The 23,449-nt window shown below is 41.5% G+C and overlaps 1 protein-coding gene across 7 annotated transcripts in view; it reads left to right on the top strand.

Moving 5' to 3' along the window:
* mllt10 (MLLT10 histone lysine methyltransferase DOT1L cofactor) overlaps positions 1 to 23,449 on the top strand; it is a 288,461-nt gene that overhangs the window by 223,661 nt on the left and 41,351 nt on the right. For all 7 annotated transcript variants that reach the window (XR_009512619.1, XM_059972114.1, XM_059972111.1 and 4 more), the window contains one exon: positions 15,528 to 15,597. Coding sequence is in view for 6 of the 7 variants with exons in the window: in XM_059972114.1 (XP_059828097.1) it covers positions 15,528 to 15,597 (70 nt within the window). In the remaining variant the exon portion in view is untranslated. The remainder of the gene's footprint in view (positions 1 to 15,527; positions 15,598 to 23,449) is intronic.

Below are 23,449 nucleotides of genomic sequence, written 5' to 3'. Positions count from 1 at the left end.
TACATCACCTTTCCTTTTAATAACACTTTTTAATCGTTTTGGAACTGAGGATACTAATTGTAGTAGATTTGCAATTGAAAATTTTGTCCATTCTTGCTTGATATAAGACTTCAGCTGCTCAACAGTCCGTGGTCTCCGTTGTCTGATTCTCCTCTTCATGATGCGCCATACATTTTCAATAGGAAATAGATCCGGACTGGCAGCAGGCCAGTCAAGCACACACACTCTGTGTCTACAAAGCCACGCTGTTGTAGCCTGTGCAGAATGTGGTCTGGCATTGTCCTGCTGAAATAAGCATGGACCTCCCAGGAAGAGACGTTGCCTTGATGGCAACATATGTCTCTCTAAAATCCTAATATATGCCTCAGAGTCAATGGTACCTTCACATACGTGCAACTCACCCATGCCGTGGGCACTGATGCACCCCCATACCATCACAGATGCTGACTTTTGCATCTTTCGCTGATAACAATCAGGATGGTTGTTTTCAACTTTGGCATGGAGAACTCAATGCCCGTTTTTTCAGAAAACTAGCTGAAACGTGGACTCATCTGACCACAGCACACGGTTCCACAGTCTTTCGGTCCATCTGAGATGAGCTCGGGCCCAGAGAACTCGCCGGCATTTCTGCATAGAGTTGATGTATGGCTTCCTCCTTGCGTAATACAGTTTCAAGTTGCATTTCTGGATGCAGCAAAGGACTGTGTTAAGTGACAATGGTTTTCCGAAGTACTCCCGAGCCCAGGTGGCTATAATTGTCACAGTAGCATGACTGTTTCTTAGGCAGTGCCGCCTGAGGGCTCGAAGATCACGCGCATTCAACAGTGGTTTCCAACCTTGCCCTTTACGCACTGAGATGTCTCTGAATTCTCTGAATCTTTTCACAATATTATGTACTGTAGATGTTGAAAAACCTAAATTCTCTGCAATCTTGTGTTGGGAAATGTTCCTTTTGAACTGACTAACAATTCTCTCACGAATTTTGGCACAAAGGGGTGAGCCATGACCCATCCTTGCTTGCAAAGACAGAGCCTTTGATGGATGCTAATTTATACCCAGTCATGATACCTCACCTGCTACCAATTAGCCTGCTTAATGTGGAATCTTCCAAACCAGTGTTACTTGAATATTCTGTGCACTTTTCAATCTTCTTTTAACTCTGTCCCAACTTTTGTTGAGTGTGTTGCTGCCATCAAATTTAAATTTGTGTATATTTACAAAATACAATTAAGTTGGTCAGTAAAACTATTGAAAAACTTTTCTTTGTACTTTTGTCAGTTAAGTAAAGGTTCATGTGAATTAACATATCACAGATTGTTTTTTTTATTGCATTTTGGAAAATATCCCAATTTTTCTGGAAATGAGGTTTGTATAAATGTAATAATGTGACCTTTAAAGTTGCAAACTTTTTCCTCAACAGCCGCATTATAAAGGAAAATATCTGTTTCATGGAGGTTTGCTTGAGGTAGATTCCTTTTGATGAACAAGATTAGAGTTCAATGTAGAGATCTGCAAGTTTTGCATTGCCTTTTTACTCTGTTTTCTATTTCCACTTCGATTCCTATATTTTTCTACTTCTATTCCTATACTTTCAGCCTTTTGTCCCTCGATTAATCTCAACACATTAATTCTTCTTTACATAGCACCACTGTAAACTGCATCACAGGCATCTTTTTTGTTTACTCCTTTTCCTGACAAAATTTTGAAGAGCTTATTCTCTAATTTTTCCACTGAACGGCATTGCATTCCAAGAGTAAGAGACAAGTTATGGGTGGAGTATGTGGGCAAGCTGCACAATAAATGTGATTTTATAAGCAGCACATGTTCAATAGTCAACATGTCTCCTGTGACATAAACAAAAAATAGTAGAGGAATTCAGCAGATCAGGCAGCACTGGGGAGAGTAAAATGCAGACAATATTCTGGGTCAAAGACCCTTTATCAGAACTGAAATGAGAAAAATAGCATGTTTGCAGTTGCAGTGAGGGGAAGGGTTAGATAGAACAGAAGGAACATTTATGATATAGGTCCAAAGCTATTACAGTAGCAATTACTTTAAAAACTGTCAGTTGGAAACAGAAAGGAAAAAATAGGGAAACAGAAAAGAAATTTTAGAAAAAATGAGTGCCACCCTGAAATTGTTAAAATCAATGTTAATTGCCAATGACTTTGTTGTGCTCAGAGGAACTATGCTTCAAGCTTCTGTTGAGCATCACTGGAGCAAAATAGGCAGAATCAAGAGAAAATCTGCAGATGCTGAATATCCAGGCAGCACACACAGTGCTGGAGGAACTCAGCAGGAGGCAGAAGGCTGAGATTGGTATGGGAGTGGGTCAGAATTAAAAAGAGGAGAGACTGGAGGCACAGGACCACTCGCACTAAGTTCTGCAAAGTGGTCACCTAATTTATATTTGGTTTCTTCAATGAGGGGATTTACTGTAAGTTAGTGTCATGCTCTCAGTATGATTTGGTTGAATTTTTTAACAAATTGGCAAAGTTAATTAATGACAGTAAGGCAGTGAATGTTCCACCTGTGGACTTTATTAAAGGCTTTGATAGGGTTCCTTATGGTAGGCTCATCCAGAAAATTAAGGGATTAATGGATACCTGATACATTGGATTCAGAAATAGCTTCACTATAGAAGTGGGTAGTGGTGATGATTCTGATTAATGGCCTGTGACTGTTCCACAGGGATCTGTGCTGAGACCTCTTTTGTTTGTGATAAACAAAAATTATATTTGGACAAAAATGTACCCAGGTTGATTAAACATGTAGACAACATAGAAGTTGTTGAAGTTGTGGATAATAATGAAGATTGTCAAGGGATTCACCAGGATATAGGCCATTTGGATATATGGGCAGAAAAATGTGAGGCATGTGGTTTTTAATGTGGACTGGTGTAAAGTTTTGCGCTGTGAGAGGTTAAATATAAAAGGGGCATATACAGTAAATGATAGCACCCTTAGCACTGATGTACAGAAGAACCTTATGATACAATTCTTAGCTCCTTGGATTGTGACCAAACAAGTGGATGGGGTGTTAAAGAAACTATACATAGAATCATAGAACACTAAGGCACAGAAGCGAGCCTTTCATTCAGCCCACCGAGTCTTCGCTGAACTATTAATCTGCTTAGTACCATCAACCTGCTCTTGGGACATAGCCCTCCATACCCCTCCCATCCATGTACCTATCCAAATTTCTCCTATAAGTTGAAATCGAACCCGCATCCACCATTTCTGCTGGCAGCTCACTTCACACTCTCACCACCCTGTGAGTGAAGAAGTTTCCCTTCGTGTTCTCCTTAAATATTGCACTTTTCATTTTTAGCTTATATCTTCTAGTTTGGTCTCATCCAACCTCAGTAAAAAAAAGCTTGCTTGTTTTTACCCTATCCATTATAACAGATAAGGTAAATAATATTATTATGCCCCTCATAATTTTGTGTACCTCTGACAAGTGTCTCCTCAATCTCCTTTGTTCTAGGGAACAAAGTCCCAACCTATGAAACCTTTCTTAAGGCAAAATGGCATAAAGCAAAGAAGCAATTACCATTAATTTATATGGGAAAAATTTTTGAGCATTCTCAGACCCAAAAAATAACCTATCAAATTATACCAAATAGCACATAAAACCTAAAATAACACTAACATATAGTAAAAGCAGGAATAATATGATAAATACACAGCCTATATAAAGTAGAAACACTTCTCTGCAATCATTGCAGCACTGTCAATTGTAGCGAAAATCTCACGCAAGTGCTCTCAGCGGAAGCACTCTCTCCAGTGACCTTTAAGCTATGAAGCTGCCCTCTCCTCAAAAACCGATCAAACCACTCATGACTACCTTTTAAATTCCACTTTCGCAACAATGTCTTCAATTTATATTGTATGTCCTAAGGTGATGGGGGAGTGGTGAAGCAACAGGGGGATGTGACCACTGGGAGTTGTAGTCATAAACTCGCACGTAGGCGGCCTTTGGACAAGTGGTTATTCTTCTCTGTACCCAGGGCAACAGAATCTGGCAGCACCACTGGCGACTGAGCAGCTCTTTTCAGGACAGCACTGCTTACCCTTTGATAGGAAGAGGCCTAGAAAAGGTGGCCTAAACATTGCCTGCCCTACAGACAGATAACTGGCCAGCTTGCTGTGGCTGACAGTTCATCCGCTAATGCAGTTACACTCAAAGGAGAAGAAAGAAACTTCTGTTAGGATCATGGAATGTCTGCAGACTCACGGACAGAGAAAACTCAAGCAAGACCCCAAAGAAGAACAGCCCTTGTTGCCAAGGAACTTTCACGCTACGACTTCAACATCACAGTCCTAAGTGAAACCAGGCTTGCGGAAGAAGGAACCCTGACTGAATTTACCAGCGGCTTCCTTTTTTGGAAAGGAAAAGTGCAAGATGAAGAGAGGATTCATGGAGTTGAATTTGCAAGTCAAGTCCAGCTTCCTGAAACAACTCTCCCACTTGCCTGTGGGAATTAATGAAAGACTTATGTGGCTACGTCTGCCCCTCAGCCACAAATGTCACACAACAGTCATCAGCGCTTGTGCCCCCACCATGACCAGCAAATACAAAACCTTTGAACAGTTCTACACCGACCTTAGCTCTTTTCTGTGCTCAGTCCCTGCAACAACAGACTAATCCTGCTTGGTGACTTCAATGCCCAAGTAGGCTGCGATCACAGTCGCTGGGAAGGGGCCCTAGGCAAACATGGTATTGGCAATATGAACAGCAACAGCCTCTTGCTCCTGAGCAAATGTTACAGAATATGACCTCCTCATCACAAATAGTGTTCAGGTTGGCAAATAAGTACAAGACACCCAAGATCCAAACATTGGTACATGATCGATTACGTTATAGTACATCCGGGATGTCCTCATCACCAGAGCCATGTGAGGAGCTGAGTGCTGGACTGACCACAGGCTTGTCCGCACCACATTGAAGCTATGTATTGCTCCCCACCATCCCAAGCACCCTAAGTTCATCAGAACAGCTTTTAACACTGCTAGACTCCAAGAGCCGCTGTATCTTCACGAGTTTCCGGCCACCCTCGATGAGAAGCTGTCTGGAAACGGACCATTAACTGGTGGGCAAACCCAGAAGTGGGATCAGTTTAGAGAGATGGTGACAAAGACAGCAAAATCAGTCCTTGGCCCCAAGGACCAGAACTACCAAAATTGGTTCAACGAGAATGACAGTGCCATCAAAGATCTCCTGGCCAGGAAGAACAAAGCATTCATGGAGTGGCAAAATGACGCAAGCTCCATTCCCAAAAAAAGAGTGATTCAAGTCTCTTCAGGCCCATGACTAATGGGAAATTCGCAAGCTGCACAACCTGTGGTGGGATAGGAAAGCTGAAGAGGTGCAATGCTTTGCTGTCATCAATAACTCGAAGCTGCTCTTCAAATCCATCAAGATGATCTTCGGCCCCTCAAGATCTAACTCATCTCCACTATTGTCTGCTGAAGGACAAAGAGAGCATTCAACACAGATGGAAAGAGCTTTTCAGCCAGCTCCTGAACCGCTTTTCATCAGTCAATCAGTCTGCTCTTGACCAATTCCCCCAACAGCCTACTCACAAGGAACTAGATGATCCTCCCCTGATAGATGAAGTCAAGAAGGCTATCACAAAGATGAGCAGTGGTAAGGCACCTGGCAAGGATGGAATACCTCCTGAACTGTACAAGTTACTCAGCAAGGAATCACTTGAGGCTTTTCACATCACCCTGACTAGCATTTGGGAAGAGGAAGAGATGCCCCCTAACCACAGAGACGCTCGATAATCACCCTCTACAAAAATAAAGGTTCAAGGACTGACTGCGGGAACTACAGAGGCATTTCGCTACTTTCCATTGCCAGAAAAATCCTCAGCTGCATCATCCTCAACAGACTGATTCTAGTGGTGTCAAAAGAGAACCTTCCCAAGTCGCAATGCGGCTTTCGTCCCGAACGCAGCACTGTCAACATGATCTTCACGGTGAGATATATGGAGAAGTGCCTGGAACAGAACATGACATTATACTCTGTCTTCATTGATCCGACAAAGGCGTTTGAGACGATCAACAGAAACGCGCTGTGGATCATCCTTAGAAAGCTTGGCTACCCGCAGGTATTCACTCCACTCATCCGCCTGCTCGATAATGGCATGACAGGTGAAGTGTTCTCAGGTGGTTCCCCATCTGAGACTTCCAACATCTCAAATGGCATGAAGCAAGGGTGCGTTCTAGCACCTGTGCTCTTCAACCTCTTCTTCACCCAAATGCTGAAGCATGCTGTTAAGGACCTAGACCTGGGTATTTACATAAGATATCACCTAGACCGGGGGTCGGCAACCCGCGGCTCCGGAGCCACATGCGGCTCTTTTACGTCTGTGCTGCGGCTCCCTGTTGCTTTGGGAAATAATTGGTCAGTATTTAATTAAAATGTATTTTATGTTAGTTTGTTAGTTTTTGAAATGTAATTCTAAATTTGAAGATTATGGTGATCTTGTACAATCTAAATAAGACGTTGTGGCGACCCATTTCCTGACACATCCGAACCGGCTCACAATTAGCCAGCGTTCAGGCTAAGGGAGATAGCCTACGGGGGTTTGTGAGTACGTGTCTTTTGCAGCATCCGCGCCCATGGGGGGGCGGGTTGAGGGAGGCTTAAAAGCAAGGCTGTTTAGTTCGAATAAAGCTATCTTTGACTGCAGTTTACTGACTGCGTGTAGCACACCGCTACAACGTGTTTTTATCGCTGGCTGTCCAGAGGGGAGGTGCTGAAACGCTTTGTAGCGTGTCTGGAAGAAGTGAAAACATTCCTGGGCAGCAAAGGGCTCACCTTTCCTGAGCTGGAGCAACCAGAGTGGCTGGAAAAGCTACACTTCATGGTAGATATGACAGCGCATCTGAACACGCTGAACACAGCTCTTCAGGGGTAAGGACGTACAGCCCTGCACATGTTGGAGGATGTTTTGGCATTCGAGCGCAAGTTGACAGTGCTTGCCAGAGATTTACAGAAAGGCACATTGTCTCACTTCCCCAATTTGAGAGAGTTCAAACAAGGTCACGACATGATAAATTCGGAGTATTTACATTCTGCAATCATCGCAATGCAAACATCGTTTGGGAAACGCTTCTGTGAGTTCAGAGAGGAAAAAAAACACATTATCCTTCCCGGTCACTCCCCTAAGCATCGATCCATCCCTACTGAATACGACTGCATTGTCAGGTGTAAGTCAACCTGAACAAGTATGATAAATATTTTAATTGCCTATTATTTTACGTATATTCATATGTTTTCATTGTTCAGTGAAATAGTCCTTTCATTTTTCAGGTTGATAGCTGGCTGACGTTATTTTTGGTTTGCTGCTGGCGGCAAATTTAAGTTTGGCGTTTTTCATAAATACAAGAAGGAGTCAAATAGACGTTGAGTATTTTACTTAAAAGTAACCTTCAACACAACGTCTTTTTTTCGGAGTTCAAAATGTTTTTGTTGCATGCAGAAATGTAATTTCGTTTTCTCTGCAGGAGTTCATCAATTTCATAAATGCAACACATTATAGTTTGTTTATACATAGCATAAAGGCAAAAAAAAAACCCATTGTATGCAGTGTAATTTCATTTTAAATGTCAAATGGGTTTTGTGGCTCCCAGTGTTTTCTTTTCTGTGGGAAACGGGTCCAAGTGGCTCTTTCAGTGGTAAAGGTTGCTGACCCCTGACCTAGACGGATCGATGTTTGACCTGAGATGCCTTGCTGCAAAGACCAAAACGTTGAGGAGGCTCATCACTGTTTGCTGATGACTGTGCCCTTATGGCCCACCAGGAGAACCACCTGCAGACAATTGTCGACAAGTTCTCTGCAGCCTCAAAGCTGTTCGGCCTGACAATCGGCCTCAGTAAGACAGAAGTTCTCCTACAACCTGCACCAAGCAGTCACCCTCCCTAGCCATGCATCACCACCAACGGCACTGTCCTGAAGAATGTGGAGAGCTTCAAGTATCCAGGAAGCACCATCTCCAGTGATGGATCCCTTGACAAAGGGATCATAGCAAGGATCCAGAAAGCCAGCCAGGCACTCGGGGAAACTCTGTGTCAAAGTTCTGGAGCACAAGGACATGCAGCTTTCAACCAAGCTCAAGGTGTACAAGCCTGTGGTCCTCGCCTCTCTCCTGTACGGCTGCGAAAACTGGACCCTGTACCGCAGGCACATCAAACAGCTGGAGCAGATTCACATGTGCTCCTTGTGGTCGATCATAAGGATTCCGTGACAGAACTGAATCACCAACCAGGAAGTCCTTGACAGAGCCAACAGCACAAACATTGAGGGAAGAATCCTCCAGGCCCAGCTACGCTGGACTGGCCATGGGTGAAACAAGAATCCCCAGGCAGCTGCTCTACGGTGAGCTTGAGCATGGCAGTCGCAGTCAGGACTGCCCCAAAAAAAGATTCAAAGACAATTTGAAATCGTACATCAAATGGGCAGACCTCCAGCCTCGACAATTTGAGGAGTCCGCAGCCGACAGGGCTGCGTGGCGCCCCCTGTCAAGAAAAGCTGCATCTGACTTTGAGGATGACCAATATCAGCGCCTTGCAGCAGCACGAGACCGACGCCACAAAGCTGTATTTACACCTGTTCTAACAAATGCCATTCCACGTCCAACCTGCAACCGCATTTGTGCTTCGGCCTCCGAAGCCACATGCGTGTCCACAGATGACTGCACAATGTGTAGTCTTCCTCGGACCCCGAGAGACAACCACCACCATGGGAAAAATTTTTGAGTGTACCCAGATCCAAAAAATAACCTACCAAATCATACCAAATAACACATAAAATGTAGTGGCACGCAAGGCACTACAAAAGGAACACACGGAGGCAGAGAGAGCTGAACTCAGAATGGTTTTACTGATTCAAACTCGCGCGCTTAAAACCCCCTTCCCATGGGTCCCTGCGAACAGCGGGGTGGATATGACGTCAGACCATCCCTGGAAGGTCCGCCCCGAGCAGGTCGTGCGCCTGCTCGCAGCTTCTGATGGCATTTCGAGCTCCGTGTGTGCGGACCGCCACAAAAACCTAAAATAACACTAACATATAGTAAAAGCAGGAATTATATGATAAATACATAGTGTATACAAAGTAGAAATAATGTATGTACAGTGTAGCTTCACTTACTAGAATCGGGAAGATGTAGCCAAAAATTTTTTAAGCCAAAAAGCCAAAAACTGATTTGTAGAAAAAGAATCGGCATGTAAATGCATGTGCACACACCTGCCCGCGCAAGGCTTCGCGGTCATGGTAGTCTTTCTCTATAACGGCTTGCTGCAAACAAATGCTGAGCTACCTCATTTTGAATGCCTTCTTGACTAACCTCCCACGCAGTACCTTGTCAAAGGCCTTGCTGAAGTCCATGTAGCCAATATCCATGCCTTCCATTCATCATCTTTCCTAGTAAGTTCCTCAAAAAGCTGTACAAGATTGGTTAGACACAACCTACCACGCACAAAGCCATGGTGACTCTCCCTAGTCCCTGTCCACCCAAATATGTATATTGTAAGGTCCTTAGAATATCTTCCCATAAGTTATCCACTGTTGATGCTCATTTGTATGTACAGGGACTGAACAAGTTGAGCCCATGACCCTGACCGTTGAAGACATTGTGTGGAGTTGCATTACATTCTGCTCATCTCAGAAGTTTCTTTTTTAACTTATTGGAATTTTGCAAACGATGCCGTTGATAGAACGTGACGTCAGGCTCCCTGGCTTATAATTTTCTGTCTATTCTTAGAGCCTTTCATGAACAATGGAACAACATTAGCTAACCTCCAATACTACTGCACTTCTGCGGCTTAGGAAGTTTTAAATGTCTCTGCTAGGGTCCCTGCAATTTCTGCACTAGCCTCCCACAGAGTCCAAGGAAATGCCTTGTCGGGTTTTGGGGGATTTATCCACCTTGATTTTTCTCAGGCCAGCAAGCTGCTCCTCCTCTGTAACCTAAACACTGCCTTGAGATTTTCCCTGACTAGCAAAGCCACCACCCCCTTTAACCCCTCCCATTTTATCGTTAAATTAATGGAACCCTAGAACACTGAGCTACCAGTCCTGCCCCTCCTGCATCCAAGCCTCACTAATGGCTACAATGTCATAATTTCATGTGCTGATCCATGCCCTAAGCTCATCTGCCTTTTTTACTATATTCCATGCATTGAAATACACACAACGCAGAACATTTGTCCCACCATGCTCAACTTTTTGATTCATGACTTTGAGGTTTTACCAACATCGGTCTCCACAACCTCTCCATTAACTGTTCTGGCACTCTGGTTCCCATTCCCCTGCAAAACTAATTTAAAACCCCCTTTGTGTTGCCCTAATAATCTTCCCACAGGGATATTTGTTCCCTCTCAGTTCATGTGCAAACTGTCCCATCTGTGCAGGTCCCATCTTTCCTGGAAAAGAACCCAATGATCCAAAAATCTGAAGCTCTTTCTCCTGCACCATCTCCTTAAGCACATGTATGATCTTCCTGTTCCTGTCTTCGCTAGCACATGGCATGGTTAGCAATCCTGAGATCACAATCCTGAAGGATCTGCCCTTTAACTTAGCACAGGACCTCATCACCTTTCCTACCTATGCCTTTGGTACCAATGTGGACCATGGCCACATCTGCTCACCCTCTCACTTAAGAATCTTGTGGACTCAGTCTGAGATGTCCTTGACCCTGGCACCCAGGAGGGTTCAAATCCTCATTCACAGAATCTGCTGTCTGTTTCTCTAACCAATGAATCCCTTGTGGCATTCCTCTGCTAGGTCATCTCCCCCTCTCCCCCCACCCCCCCCAAACAGAATTCAAAACATATCTGGTGCTATTGGAGAACAGCCACAAGGGTATTCTGCACCGGCTGCCTCCTTGTATCATCAGTTGTTCAACCCTGCAGCATCTGGAATGCTCTGGCGTTCATCCAGCTCCAGTTTCAATTCCTTAACACAGTCTGAAAGAAGGTGTATTTCTTGCAGGTGTAGGTCTCCCTGCCTTCCCACATTCCGCTATCCCATGTGGCATCCTCAGCGTATATTGGCTGCCCAATAATATAAACGAAAGTCAGGTAAAGCCATGCCACCCTCTTTTTTAGATTTTTGGAGATAGACTTTATTAATTCTAGAGCGCTTATTCTTCCACAGATATGACAAAATAATAGAGTCTAAGGAATCAAAAAAAGATTTAGGATTAAAAATTGGGATTGATTGAAATAAATATAAAAGTTTAGGGAGAACATACATTTTAACAACATTAATACGACCTACCAAAGACATAGATAGAGGTGACCATTGTAATAAACTCTGTTTTATAGTATATGAAAGATTGGCAAAATTTTCACGAAAGAGATCTTTAAACTTCCTTGTGACTGTAATCCCAAGATAAGTAAATTGATTATGAACTACTTTAAAAGGAAGATCACAAAATGTTAATTCTTGTGCTTCTTTATTGATTGGGAAAAGTTCGCTCTTATGTAAATTAAGTTTATAGCCAGAGAACTGGCTAAACTGGTCAAGAAGTGAAAACATTGGAGGTAAAGATGTAGACGGATTTGAAAGAAAAAGTAATAAGTCATCAGCATAGAGAGAAACTTTATGCTCAACACCCCCTCTCCAAATCCCGGTCAATTCAGGACAGTTTCAAAATACTATCGCCAAAGGTTCTATAGCCAAATCAAAGAGAAAGGGACTTAAAGGGCATCCCTGACGGGTGCCACGTTTGAGGTTAAATAACTGGGATTTCTGAAAATTAGTTAAAACAGAGGCAGTAGGACACAAATACAGCAATTTGATCCAAGGGATAAAAGTTCGACCAAAGTCAAATTTTTATAAAACTGCAAAAAGGTAGTTCCACTCTATACGATCAAATGCTTTCTCCGCATCGAGGGAACCCATGTGGCATCCTTACTGCTCTAATTGTGCAATTTAAAAAAAATGAAAATAAAAATTAAAAGAAAAAATCTACCTACAGCCTCAGCTTACTGAAGCACCTATGAGTCAAAGCCTGAACTCCCCAATACTGGCCAATGTACACAATGGTTGCTCTGCTGAAGCCTAACTTTTTATTGGCCCTTGCCAGGTGCTTAATTATGCACAATCCATCGTCTCCAAGGAAACTGTGATACACAGAATATCCTGACTGCCCCCAATCACTTCTTTTGAATCACTCTTCTGCTATGAGATCCAACATCTCCAAGGGAACTGTGGCATGCAGGATATCCCAAATACTGCCATTCAGTTCCTTTGAAATCTCTATCCCACTCCGCAATCCAACAACTCTAAGGGATCTTTGCCACGTAGAAAAAATATTTACACAAAAATATTTTTAAGAATGATGTCCAAATTATTTCGTATGCCATGAAGGAAATTACCACAAGAAATATTTGTGGCCGAATTGGGGTATCCTGATCCCCACTACTCTTATATTTGCAGGAAATTTTGTCATATAATTGGAGGGCTTAGGGTGGAAGAGACAGTACACTACAAGACCATAAGTTGCAAATCCTAATGATGAAGCTCTTTGGCAGAGAGACCTTGAAAGATGTGAGTTTGGTTGCACATGGTGCACAGCACTGGATATATGGTATGTGTCATGTCATTTGGATTACATTCAATGATGTGCATGATTTGTAAAACCTCCATACATTGAGTTCAGTCCAAAAAAGGCATGAAGTCAAAATCTAATATCAAGTTGTTTTGTTTTTATTTTATCATCTACTCCTTCGACAGACCAAGCCACTCTGTTGAATTTGAATAGCACCCCCCACTGCACCAGTCACTAACACAGATACACTCATGCACACCAAGAAAATTTCTGTAGCAAAGTTGAACAGATAGTGCATTAATGAGGAAGGATGGCAATGGTTTATGAAAAGCCAGCCAGTGCTGGGTAGTAGTTATACATTGTGTCTCTGATAAATAGGATGGGCGTGGATGATTCAGCAGCAGCATCATAATAATAATATTGAAGTGTCAAAAGTTGAACTTGTGTGCACGTGATACAAAAAATAGTCACTTGGTGGTTGTGTTTTCAGTCTTCTGTGGTTTATAATGTTTGTTTTTTTTATTTCACATCAGCAGTTTTTCATTCCCTATCCCTTGTTGGATTTGAATTCACCATTTCAGGGAATACATCCTGTTGCATAACCACAAGGTGACCATAACCTGAAGGTATTTTAGCCTAGAGATTGCTTATTTGCTCCTCTGCAATGTTTATATAGACTTTCTGTTTGTGCTTACTAAGTTGTCTTTATATTCCCAGAGCTGTTTGGCTGAAAGGAAAATATTACACTACTCTTTTGCTCCTGCCCTCAGGGAAGTGCAATTTCCTAGCGTCACCAAAAGAATACACAATTAAAATTCCACAATGTGATTAGCTGTGCACAATTTTTCTGTTTCACAGATGTATCCTATCATTCAAAGATATATATTGTGATTCAATATTTAAAGAAGTTTGGATAGTATCTCCCAATTTGACACTTGAAATAATTTCATTGGGCTGGATTATCTTTGATCTGGCCTGCAGTTCAAACTTGCTCTCAGGAGCAGTCTGCTTTTGTTCTTGCTTTTTCCAACTGGGCTAGAACCCTTGCTACCATACCTGGTTCTACAAAGTAAGTGGTCAGTGTATAGGAACTAAGTCTGTTGACAGATCATGCCGTTGAAGACTTGTCTTTTAACTGTTTTTAAATGTTCTCTGTTCTCAGAGATGCTTAAAATCATGTGAGACCATTGCATTGAAACATTCAAATTAGAAATTTATTTATAACTATATATCTCCTAAATAAAATACTTATACTAATTTGAGAAAAAGAAAGTCAACAAACCACTTAGCTTGATCCAAGCTGTCAGTCTTTTCCAAATCAATGGATTGATGTCACAGACTGCGGTAAGGTCAAGGGAGTGGATGTGAAGTGTGCATTGTACTCAGCATGACTGAATACTGCTTAGCATATTGCTGAGTCTGCAGTGGTGCAAAAAGCCAAGGAACCTGCACCTGAGCTTTGGTGAGTTTCTGACTTGTGTTTTGCAGCGAGCAAGTGCAGAAGTCAGTAATGTCCTGATTCATAAGAGGACTTCATTGCCTCCCTCAAACTGTTGGCAAAAGCTCTATATTTTGAGTCATTTTCTTCATGAAGTTAATAGCTCAGCAGCAGAAAACATGCCGTTGTAACTATATTAAAAGTAACTTTATATGTGAATACAAAGCATTAAAGAGTGCAGTAATTTAATCACTATAAAGATCCATACACTCCTTAATTTAGAAGCCTTATACCTCTTCTTACTAGACAATAGCTTACATACTGGGAAAAAAAAGTATGTTGAGGATGTAAGAAATAATGTCAATTCAATTCAAGACATAAACTGTTCTTTTTGTTGTTTCTAGTTGTGACATTGCAAATGAACTTTCACTTTTAGCTGTACATTTTATTGCAACTTTAAAAACAAGTACAGTGGATTCCAGTTAAGTGAGCCATCAGTCAATCAGAGCAGCTGCTTATTTGGCACAACTGTTAAAGAACAAAAACTAATTGAAAATATAGTAGGAATGCCTTTGTTTTATTGGGATTCTATGCCATTTAATTGGGACAGAAGACTGTTGCAGTTTCTAACTAGCATCAGTCACGTGCACTTGTGTAGCCTTTAGACACTACACTGTGCTTAGAGTGAATAGTTTTACAATAGGATCAATTGCATGTTTTTGTATTCAAAAAGCAATGATTTTTGTCACTGATAGTTGCTGAAAAATAATCAGTAAGGCAATTCAGAACTGTTTTGCTCACTGCGGTTTCAAGCATTCAGGCTTGGAGATGCTAGAGACAGCCAAGAGTGAAAATGGAAGAATTTTTGTTGCTTCAGCAGGTTAGGAACTACAACGAATTTGAAGGTATTGTCAGTATTCTTGAATGCTACAAAGATTTGGAAGATGTAGTCATCAAAAGCATTGTATGGTGGCAGTCCGTTATCTGCATTAGGTATCTGCGTTGATTTTGTTCATTTATGGTTAATTAAAAGAATACAGCAATGTATATTAGATGAATTTCTCTGTCGATAGCTTAGGAACCAATACACGGTTTGCAGTACTGTAGTAGTACTGGTAATGTTCTAATCTGTTCTGTATTTCATTTAGTACATAATTTGTTGCTCATTTGCATAGAAGTTTGAATTTTTTATACCTTTTTAGCTATGTCCATGAAATTTTGGCTAATTAGGCAGTTATTTATCTGAGCTTAAATATTCTGGTCCTAATGTGTCCCAATTAACTGGTATTCACTGTATCTGTATATGATAAAGAGTTACTTGTCCAAATTTGCAACAAATCCAAATCGTTCCCCTCTTACTTCACACTTTGTACATTATGACATTGTTAAAGTAGAACATATGCTAGCCCCAACAAATCCAGATTGAATCTTTAAAAAAAATTATGTAAATTTGAAAGTAAAGAGCATCTCAACACCTTAATTATCTGAACAATTTTGTTAACTAGGTTTGTTTATTTTTTTAGATCAAGATATAGACAACAGCCATAGTGTTCCTGGAAGGAGCAGTTCACCAAGAGGAAGTCTTTCACCACGGTATGACAAGATTATTTCAAGCTATAGTCTAAAGTTTTATTTGACATTTTTGCAACATTTCCTTTTGCTTTCCCTCATCTGCAATAAATGAAATGCATTTTGGGTCTCTGTGCTAATGGCTTTCAAGCCCTTGCTCATGAGCCTTTGTCAATATCCACTGTACACATGGAACAATACAGCACAGGGACAGGCCCTTTGTTCCACAATGTTTCTGTCTTCCATAACACCAAATTAGGCTAATGCCTACTGCCTACACATGATCTGCATCCCTCCCTTCCCTGCATTTTCATGTGCCTGTCAAAATGCCTCTTATACCATTCTGTGTGTTTGCACTATTGTGCAGCATGTTTCTGGGTACCTATCAGTCTCTGTGTAAAAACAAAAATAACTACTTGCTCTGCACATCTCCTTTAAAATTTCCCCATCTCACCTTAAACCTATGTCCCCTGGTATTTGACATTTCGACTCTAGAGAAAATTATTCTGACCACCTACCCTATCTGTGCCTAACATCATATAAATTTCTACCTGGTCTCCTCTTTAATACTCCAGAGAAAACTATCCAAGTTTGTCCAACCTTTCCTTGTAGCTAATATTCTCCGATCAAGCAGCATCTTGATGAACCACTTCTGCACCCTCTCCAGTGCCTCCATTTCCCTCCTGTAATAGGGTGACCAGAACTGTACACTACCAATGGACATTTAGTATAAAAATCGGGAAGTCATGTTGCAGTTACATAAACCTTTGATTACACAACATTTGGAGTATGTGGTGTATTTGGAGAAGGCAAGCATGCCATGTACCACCTTTATCTCCCATTGGATATGTGTTGCTACATTCAGTAACTATGGACTTGGACTGCAAGAGGTAATCTATTTGACTTTGGGGTGATGGGATTGTGGATGAAAGAGTGGAAGGAAATAATACAAAACACAGTGATAGAGACTTATTTCTGCCATTATATCCTAAACAGGACCTGAATATGCAAGCTAAGTAGGCATTTTGTTAATGTAAAACAATATGGAAACAGGCCCTTTGGCTCAACTTATCCTTCTTGTCTGTATTGTCCAGCCAGCTAGTCTCCCCATGTTTGGTCATTTCCCTCTAAACCTCTCCTATCCATGTACTTATCTAGATAGTATTTTAATATTGCTAATGTGCCCGACTCTACACAACATCTGGCAGCTCATGCCAAATGTGCACCAAACTTAGCAATAAGACGCTGTCCCGATATCCCTTTTAAAATCTCATCTCTGATCTTAAACTAATATCCTCTTGTTTTTAGAACCCCCTCCTTAGGAAAAGATTATGTGCTATGCCCTTCCTGATCTTGTATGTCTCTATCAGGTCACCTGTCAATTTCATACATTCTAGGGAATAACGTTCTCTACACAATCTCTTCTTGTAAATCATGTCCCCAAGTCCAGGCAATTTCCTGATAAATGTTTTCTGCACTTTTTTTTTAGTTTAATAACATTAATCTTATAACAGGGTGATTAAAACTGTTCAAAGTATAGCCTTGCCAGCATCTCACATAAGTGCAACATAATTTCCTAATTCCTTCACTGTATTAAGTCCTGGTTTGATCTCTGCAAATGCAAGACCTCACATTTATCTGGATTGAAAACTGCTTGCCAATCCTTAGCCCACGTACCTAGCTGATCAAGTTCCCCCAGTAATTTTGCATAACCCTCTACACTAGCTGGACACCACCTATTTTGTTGTGTGTGAACTTACTAAACATGCCTTGTACATTCACATCTAAAAAGTTTATATAAATTGCAAATAACAGATCCTAGCACCATAACTGTGATGTGTACTAGACACAGATCTCTGGTCTGAGAAACAACCATTGACCATCACCCTCTGATTCCTACCACTAAGCTGTTTATGAATCTAGTCAGCTATTTCCCCCAAATTCCCATGAGGGACCTTGTCAGAGGCATTTCTAAAGTCCATATAGACAACATTCACTGCCCTACCCTCACCTTGCCCTCTTGGTTACCCCGTTAAGATTAAGAATTTCAGTACTTCCTATGTGGTTCAAAACATTGTCAATCATTTCCCCATTTCCTTGCTTTCTCCACAGTAAATACTGAAAAGAAATGATCATTGTAATTGTTCCCTTTTCCTATGGTGCCACATACAGATAGCTATGCTATGGTATTTCATTATAGTACTTAGATGCCTAGTTCAGGATACTACTGCTGTTGTTTGACTTTATAATAAAGTATATATAGAAGGCTGAAACAGTGCAAAAAATAGTACAACTGAATTTAAAACCAGATGATGTTATTTCTTCGACAAGACAGTTTGTAACTGAACACTTAACCTGCTTTATTTTTTGTAAACTAAATATTGCAAATATTGTCCAAGACATTTGTGCATACATCTGCTTGACATGAAAATTAATCTCTTCTGTGGTGTTACATGGCAGATAAATCTTTATATGTTAATGCACTTCTTTAAAAGCTTGTGACTTGCCAATTTAAATAATTTTTTAAAGTCTGAATTAGGTGACAGGGTAACTCAGTTGGCATCATCTCTCTAGAGTTCCACAAAACTTTGGTCAGGAAAATTTTCTACAAGGTAAAATTTTGAGGAATTAGTGTTTATATGCTGTGGGGTAATAGGACCTCTAAGAGGTAAAAGGGAACACTTCAAAAACATCCAAATATGCATTATAACAATGATCAACGTGGGAAATATAAAAGGCCTACACTTTAAAAGTAAGTGAATTTCCTAAATCTTAATGAAATATTTCTCATACAACTGCAACAAAACCAGCACAATTATTATTTTAAGCAACAAGACACAAAATGCTGGAGGGACTCAACAGGCTAGGCAACATCTATGGGGAAAAAAGTACAATTGGCATTTTGAGCTGAGGCCCTTTGGTAAAACCAGAGAAGAAAAGATAGGTAGATTTAAAGGGTGTGGGGGGAATGGGAGAAACACAAGGTGATAGGTGAAACAGAGGGGGAAGGATGATGTAAAGAGCTGGGAAGTTGATTGGTGAAAGCAATACAGGGCTGGAGAAGGGGAAGTCAAATGGGAGTCAGAAAGCCATGGAAGGGAAAAAAGAGGGGATGAGCACCAGAGGGAACAGATGAACAGGCAAGGAGATAAGCTGAGAGGGAAAAGGGGATGGGGAATGCTGGGAGGGGGAGCATTACCAGAAGTTCAAGAAATTGATGTTCATGTCATCAGGTTGGAGGCTACCTAGACAGAATATAAGGTGTTGTTCCTGGAACCTAGGTGTGGCCTCATCACGACAGTAGAGAAGGCCATGGATTGACATATCGAAATGGGAAGAGATAGTAAAATGGGTGGGTACTGGGAGATCCTACTTCTGTCAGACGGGGTGTAACTGCTTGGCATCAGGTCTCACCAATATACAGGAGGCCACACTGGGAGCACTGGACACAGTATTTGACCCCCAACAGGCTCACCTGGAAGGACTGTTTGAGGCACTGAATGGTAGTGAGGGAGGAGATGTAGGGGCAGGGTAGCACCTGTTCCGCTTGCAAGGATAAGTGCCAGGAGAGAGATCAGTGGGGAGGGATGAATGGAGAAGGGAGTCGCATAGAAGCAATCCCTGTGGAAAGTGGGCGAGAGAGAAATATATGCTTGGTGGTGAGATCCCATTGGAGATGGCAGATGTTCCAGATATTATGTACTTGTTGTGGAGGCTGGTGGGTTGGTAGGTGAGGACAAGAGGAACCTTATCCCTGGTAGGGTGGCAGGAGTATGGAGTAAGAGCATATATGCATAAAACAGAAGAGATGCGGTTGAGAGTGGAGGAAGGGAGGCCCCTTTCTTTGAAAAAGGAGGGCATCTCCTCTTCATTCTGGCATGAAAAGCCTCGTCCTGAGAGCAGATGCGGCTGAGACAGAGGAATTGAGAGAAGGGGGTGGCCTTTTTACAAATGACAGGTTGGGAAGAGGTAAAGCCCAGGTAGCTGTAAGTCCTCCTTTTGCAACAAGGAACAACACCTTGTATTCTGTCTGGGCAGTCCAACCTGAAGGCATTGACACCAATTTCTCAAACTTCCGGTCATGTGCCTCTCTCACCCCCCCCCCCCCCACTTTTACCATTCCCCACCTCCTTTTCCCTCTCTCACCATATCTCCTTGCCTGTCCAACACCTCCTTCTGGTGCTCCTTCCCCCCCTTTTCTTTCTTCCTTGGCTTTCTGTCCTCTCCTGACTGCACTGTCTCTAACTCTGTATCTCTCTTTCACCAATCAACTTCCCAGCTTTTTACTTCAGCCCCTCCTCCCCATGGTTTCAAATATCACCTTTGTTTTCTCTTTCCCCTCCCCCACCTTTTAAATCTATTCCTCATCTTTTTTCCCCCCAGTCCTGCCGAAGGGTCTCAGCCTGAAACGACAACTGTATTTTTTTCCATAGATGCTGCCTGACCTGCTGAGTTCCTCCAGCATTTTGTGTGTGGTGCTTGAATTTCCAGCATCTGCAGTTTTCTCTTGCAAGTATTATTTAAATTTGCTCAAGTATGTCTATCCACATTTGTGCCACTGACATCTCTTCTGGGATAGGTATGGGTGGCACAAGCTGGAGGGAACCAATATCTTGTCAGGAAGATTTGCTAGAGCTACTTGGGAGGGTTAAGCTAACCTATCAGGGAGTGGAACCTAAAGTAACTGTTGTGGCAGATGAGAAAGTTGAGACAATATAGCAATTAAAGCAAGTACATAAGTCCAGCAACCAGAACAGGAGATGAGAAAGGTATGATAGGCTAAACTGAATTTATTTTAATGTAAGAAACTTGACAGGTAAGGCAGATGAGCTCAGGGCATAGATAGACACAAAGGATTATAATGTTATTGATCTTTTCAAAACCGTGGTTTAGATACTAGCAGAAACACTGCTTAGTGCTCCAGGTTACAGATCGTATATGTGTAAGAGCTAAGAAAGGGAAGGGGGAGTTGTGTTTTTCATTAGAAAGAACATTTCATTTGTGCTTAGAAATGAAATTCCCTGGTGGAATGTCCAGTGTGGCTGTATGGGTAGAACTTAAGAATAAAAAGAAAATGGTCACATTAATGGGATTGTACTGTAGGTCCACCAATAGTCAGTGAAAATTAGAGGAACAAATATGGAAGGAGATTGCAGATAACTGTAGGAACAACAGTGTTGTGGTAATGAGTGATTCGAACTTCCTAATATTCAATGGGACTGCCATAGACAGAATTAGTTAACATTTTTTACTTTTTGCTAGTTCACTCATTATTCCATTTCTCCTATTCTATATCAATTTCTCAATGATCTTTTGATGATTTCTTAATGTTCCAACCAGTCTGGCTTGGTATTTTTCTTTTTCTTAACTTTAATACTAAATTCGGTTTCTCCATGTTCTGGTTGGACCACTTTTGTGTAGTGTCTTTGTAGCACATCGTGTATTATTTCTTTAAATCCAGTACCCCTGCTCTGTCATAACATTCTAATGCAGTTTTTTTTTAGTCTACCTAAAACAACGTGCCCCCAATTTCCTTTATTTAGATTGAAAACCTTGGTCCAGGATTGAACTATGTCACTTTCTAGCAATGACAAATTCTACTACATCATGGTTAATCTTCCTAGAGAGCCCAAAAAGATTATAGTTTAAACCTATTTATTCAGTCCTGTTTCTAAAGCTGCCTCTTCCCTAGTTTAACATACTGAACTAGAAGTTCAACTTGTATGCAATCTAGTAATTTATTAATTATATTAATGGTATCAATATAAATACCTCCTTGAATATAATATTATGCCATAGAACCATAGAACATTACAGCGCAGAAACAGGCCTTCTGGTCCTTCTTGGCTGTGCCAAATCATTTTCTCCCTAGTCCCACTGACCTGCACCCGGGCCATATCCCTCTAAACCCCTCTCATCCATATACCTTTCCAAGTTTTTCTTAAATGTCAAAAGTGAGCCCGCATTCACCACTTCATCTGGCAGCTCATTCCATACTTCCACCACTCTCTGCGTGAAGAAGCCCCCCCCCCCCTTGTTCCCTTTAAACTTTCCCCCTTAACCCATGACCTCTGGTTTTTTCCTCCCCTTGCCTCAGTGGGAAAAGCCTGCTTGCATTCACTCTATCTAGACCCATCATAATTTTATACACCTCTATCAAATCACCACTCATTCTCCTACGCTCCAGGGAATAAAGTCCTAACCTATTCAACCTTTCTCTATAACTCAGTTTCTCAAGTCCTGGTAACATCCTGGTAAACCTTCTCTGTACTCTTTCATCCTTATTAATATCCTTCCTGTAATTAGGTGACCAAAACTGCACACAATGCTCCAAATTTGGTCTCACCAGTCTTATACAACCTCACCATTACATTCCAACTCTTATACTCAATACTCTGATTTATAAAGGCCAATGTACCAAAAGCTCTCTTTATGACCCTAATGTGATGCCATTTTTAGGGAATTATGTATCTGTACTCCCAGATCCCTCTGTTCTACTGTACTCCTCAGTGTCCTACCATTTACCTTGTATGTTCTACCTTGGTTTGACCTTCCGAAGTGCAATACCTCACACTTGTCCGCATTAAACTCCATCTGCCATTTTTCAGCCCATTTCTCCAACTGGTCCAAATCCCTCTGCAAGCTTTGAAAACCTTCCTCACTGTCCACTACACCTCCAATATTTGTATCAACAGCAAATTTGCTGATCCAATTTGCCACATTATCATTCAGATCATTGATATAAATGACAAATAACAATGGACTCAGCACTGATTCCTGTGGCACACCACTGGTCACAGGCCTCCATTCGGAGTAGCAATCCTCCACTACCACTCTCTGGCTTCTTCCATTGAGCCAATGTCTAATCCAATTTACTACCTCTCCATGTATACCTAGTGACTGAATCTTCCTAACTAGCCTCCCATGCGTGACCTTGTCAAAGGCCTTAGTATGGGAGTCCCAATCAATGTGTGGAAAATTAAAATCCCCTACAATCACAACTTTCTGTCTCCTGCAGTTGTCCGTTACCTCTCTGCAGATTTGCTCCTCCAGTTCTCGCTGACTATTGAGTAGTCTATAATACAACCCTATTAATGTGGTCATACCTTTCCTGTTTCTCAGCTCCACCCATATGGCCTCAGTAGATAAGCCCTCTAATCTGTCCTGCCGAAGCACTGCTGTGATATTTTCCCTAACTAGCAAAGCCCCCCCCCCACCCTTCATCCCTCTGCCTCTATCACGTCTGAAACATCAAAATGCCATTACACAATCCTGTAATTTCTTTATTTATACTGTTCATTACAACGCAAGTACTTTAGGAAGGCCTGTAAAATGTCTCAGCACTGCTTTTTGGCCCTTGCTGCTGACTTAAATTCCATACTATGATTTAGATGCCAAAATCTTTTAACCAGCAAATTGATGTCATCCCTTAATAATAGCAGTACTACTGCTTATTTTCCTTTTTCCTGTTCTTCTTAACTGTTGAATATCCTGATGTTTAACTCTTACCTCTGTTACCCATAGTAACTTGTGTAATGACATATACATCTAAGATTCTGCTATTAATTTCTCCACTTATTATGGATGCATTTAGATATAATGCCTTTAAATTTGGCTTTGTAACAGGTTTTCATATTCTAACCCTATATGTTGATTGCCTTTGTTTTCACTGCCAGATTACTTTGGTTACTACGTTTCTATCTTCCATTTACTGTTTTTGTGTCTTTTTCTCCTGATTCTCCTCTCAGGTTCCTAGTTTCATGCCAAGTTAGTGAAAACTACCCCCAGTACAGCAAACAAATGTCTCATTTTATTGGCCCGAAGTGTTTGGAGATGTAATCCGTCTGACTTGTGCAGGACCCACTTGCTCCAGAAA

Source organism: Hypanus sabinus, chromosome 6 (genome assembly GCF_030144855.1).
Source record: "Hypanus sabinus isolate sHypSab1 chromosome 6, sHypSab1.hap1, whole genome shotgun sequence".
Classification (NCBI taxonomy): Eukaryota; Metazoa; Chordata; class Chondrichthyes; order Myliobatiformes; family Dasyatidae; genus Hypanus; species Hypanus sabinus.
The sequence above is the reverse complement of the archived record's forward strand: the minus strand, read 5'-3'. Positions and strand labels throughout refer to the sequence as shown.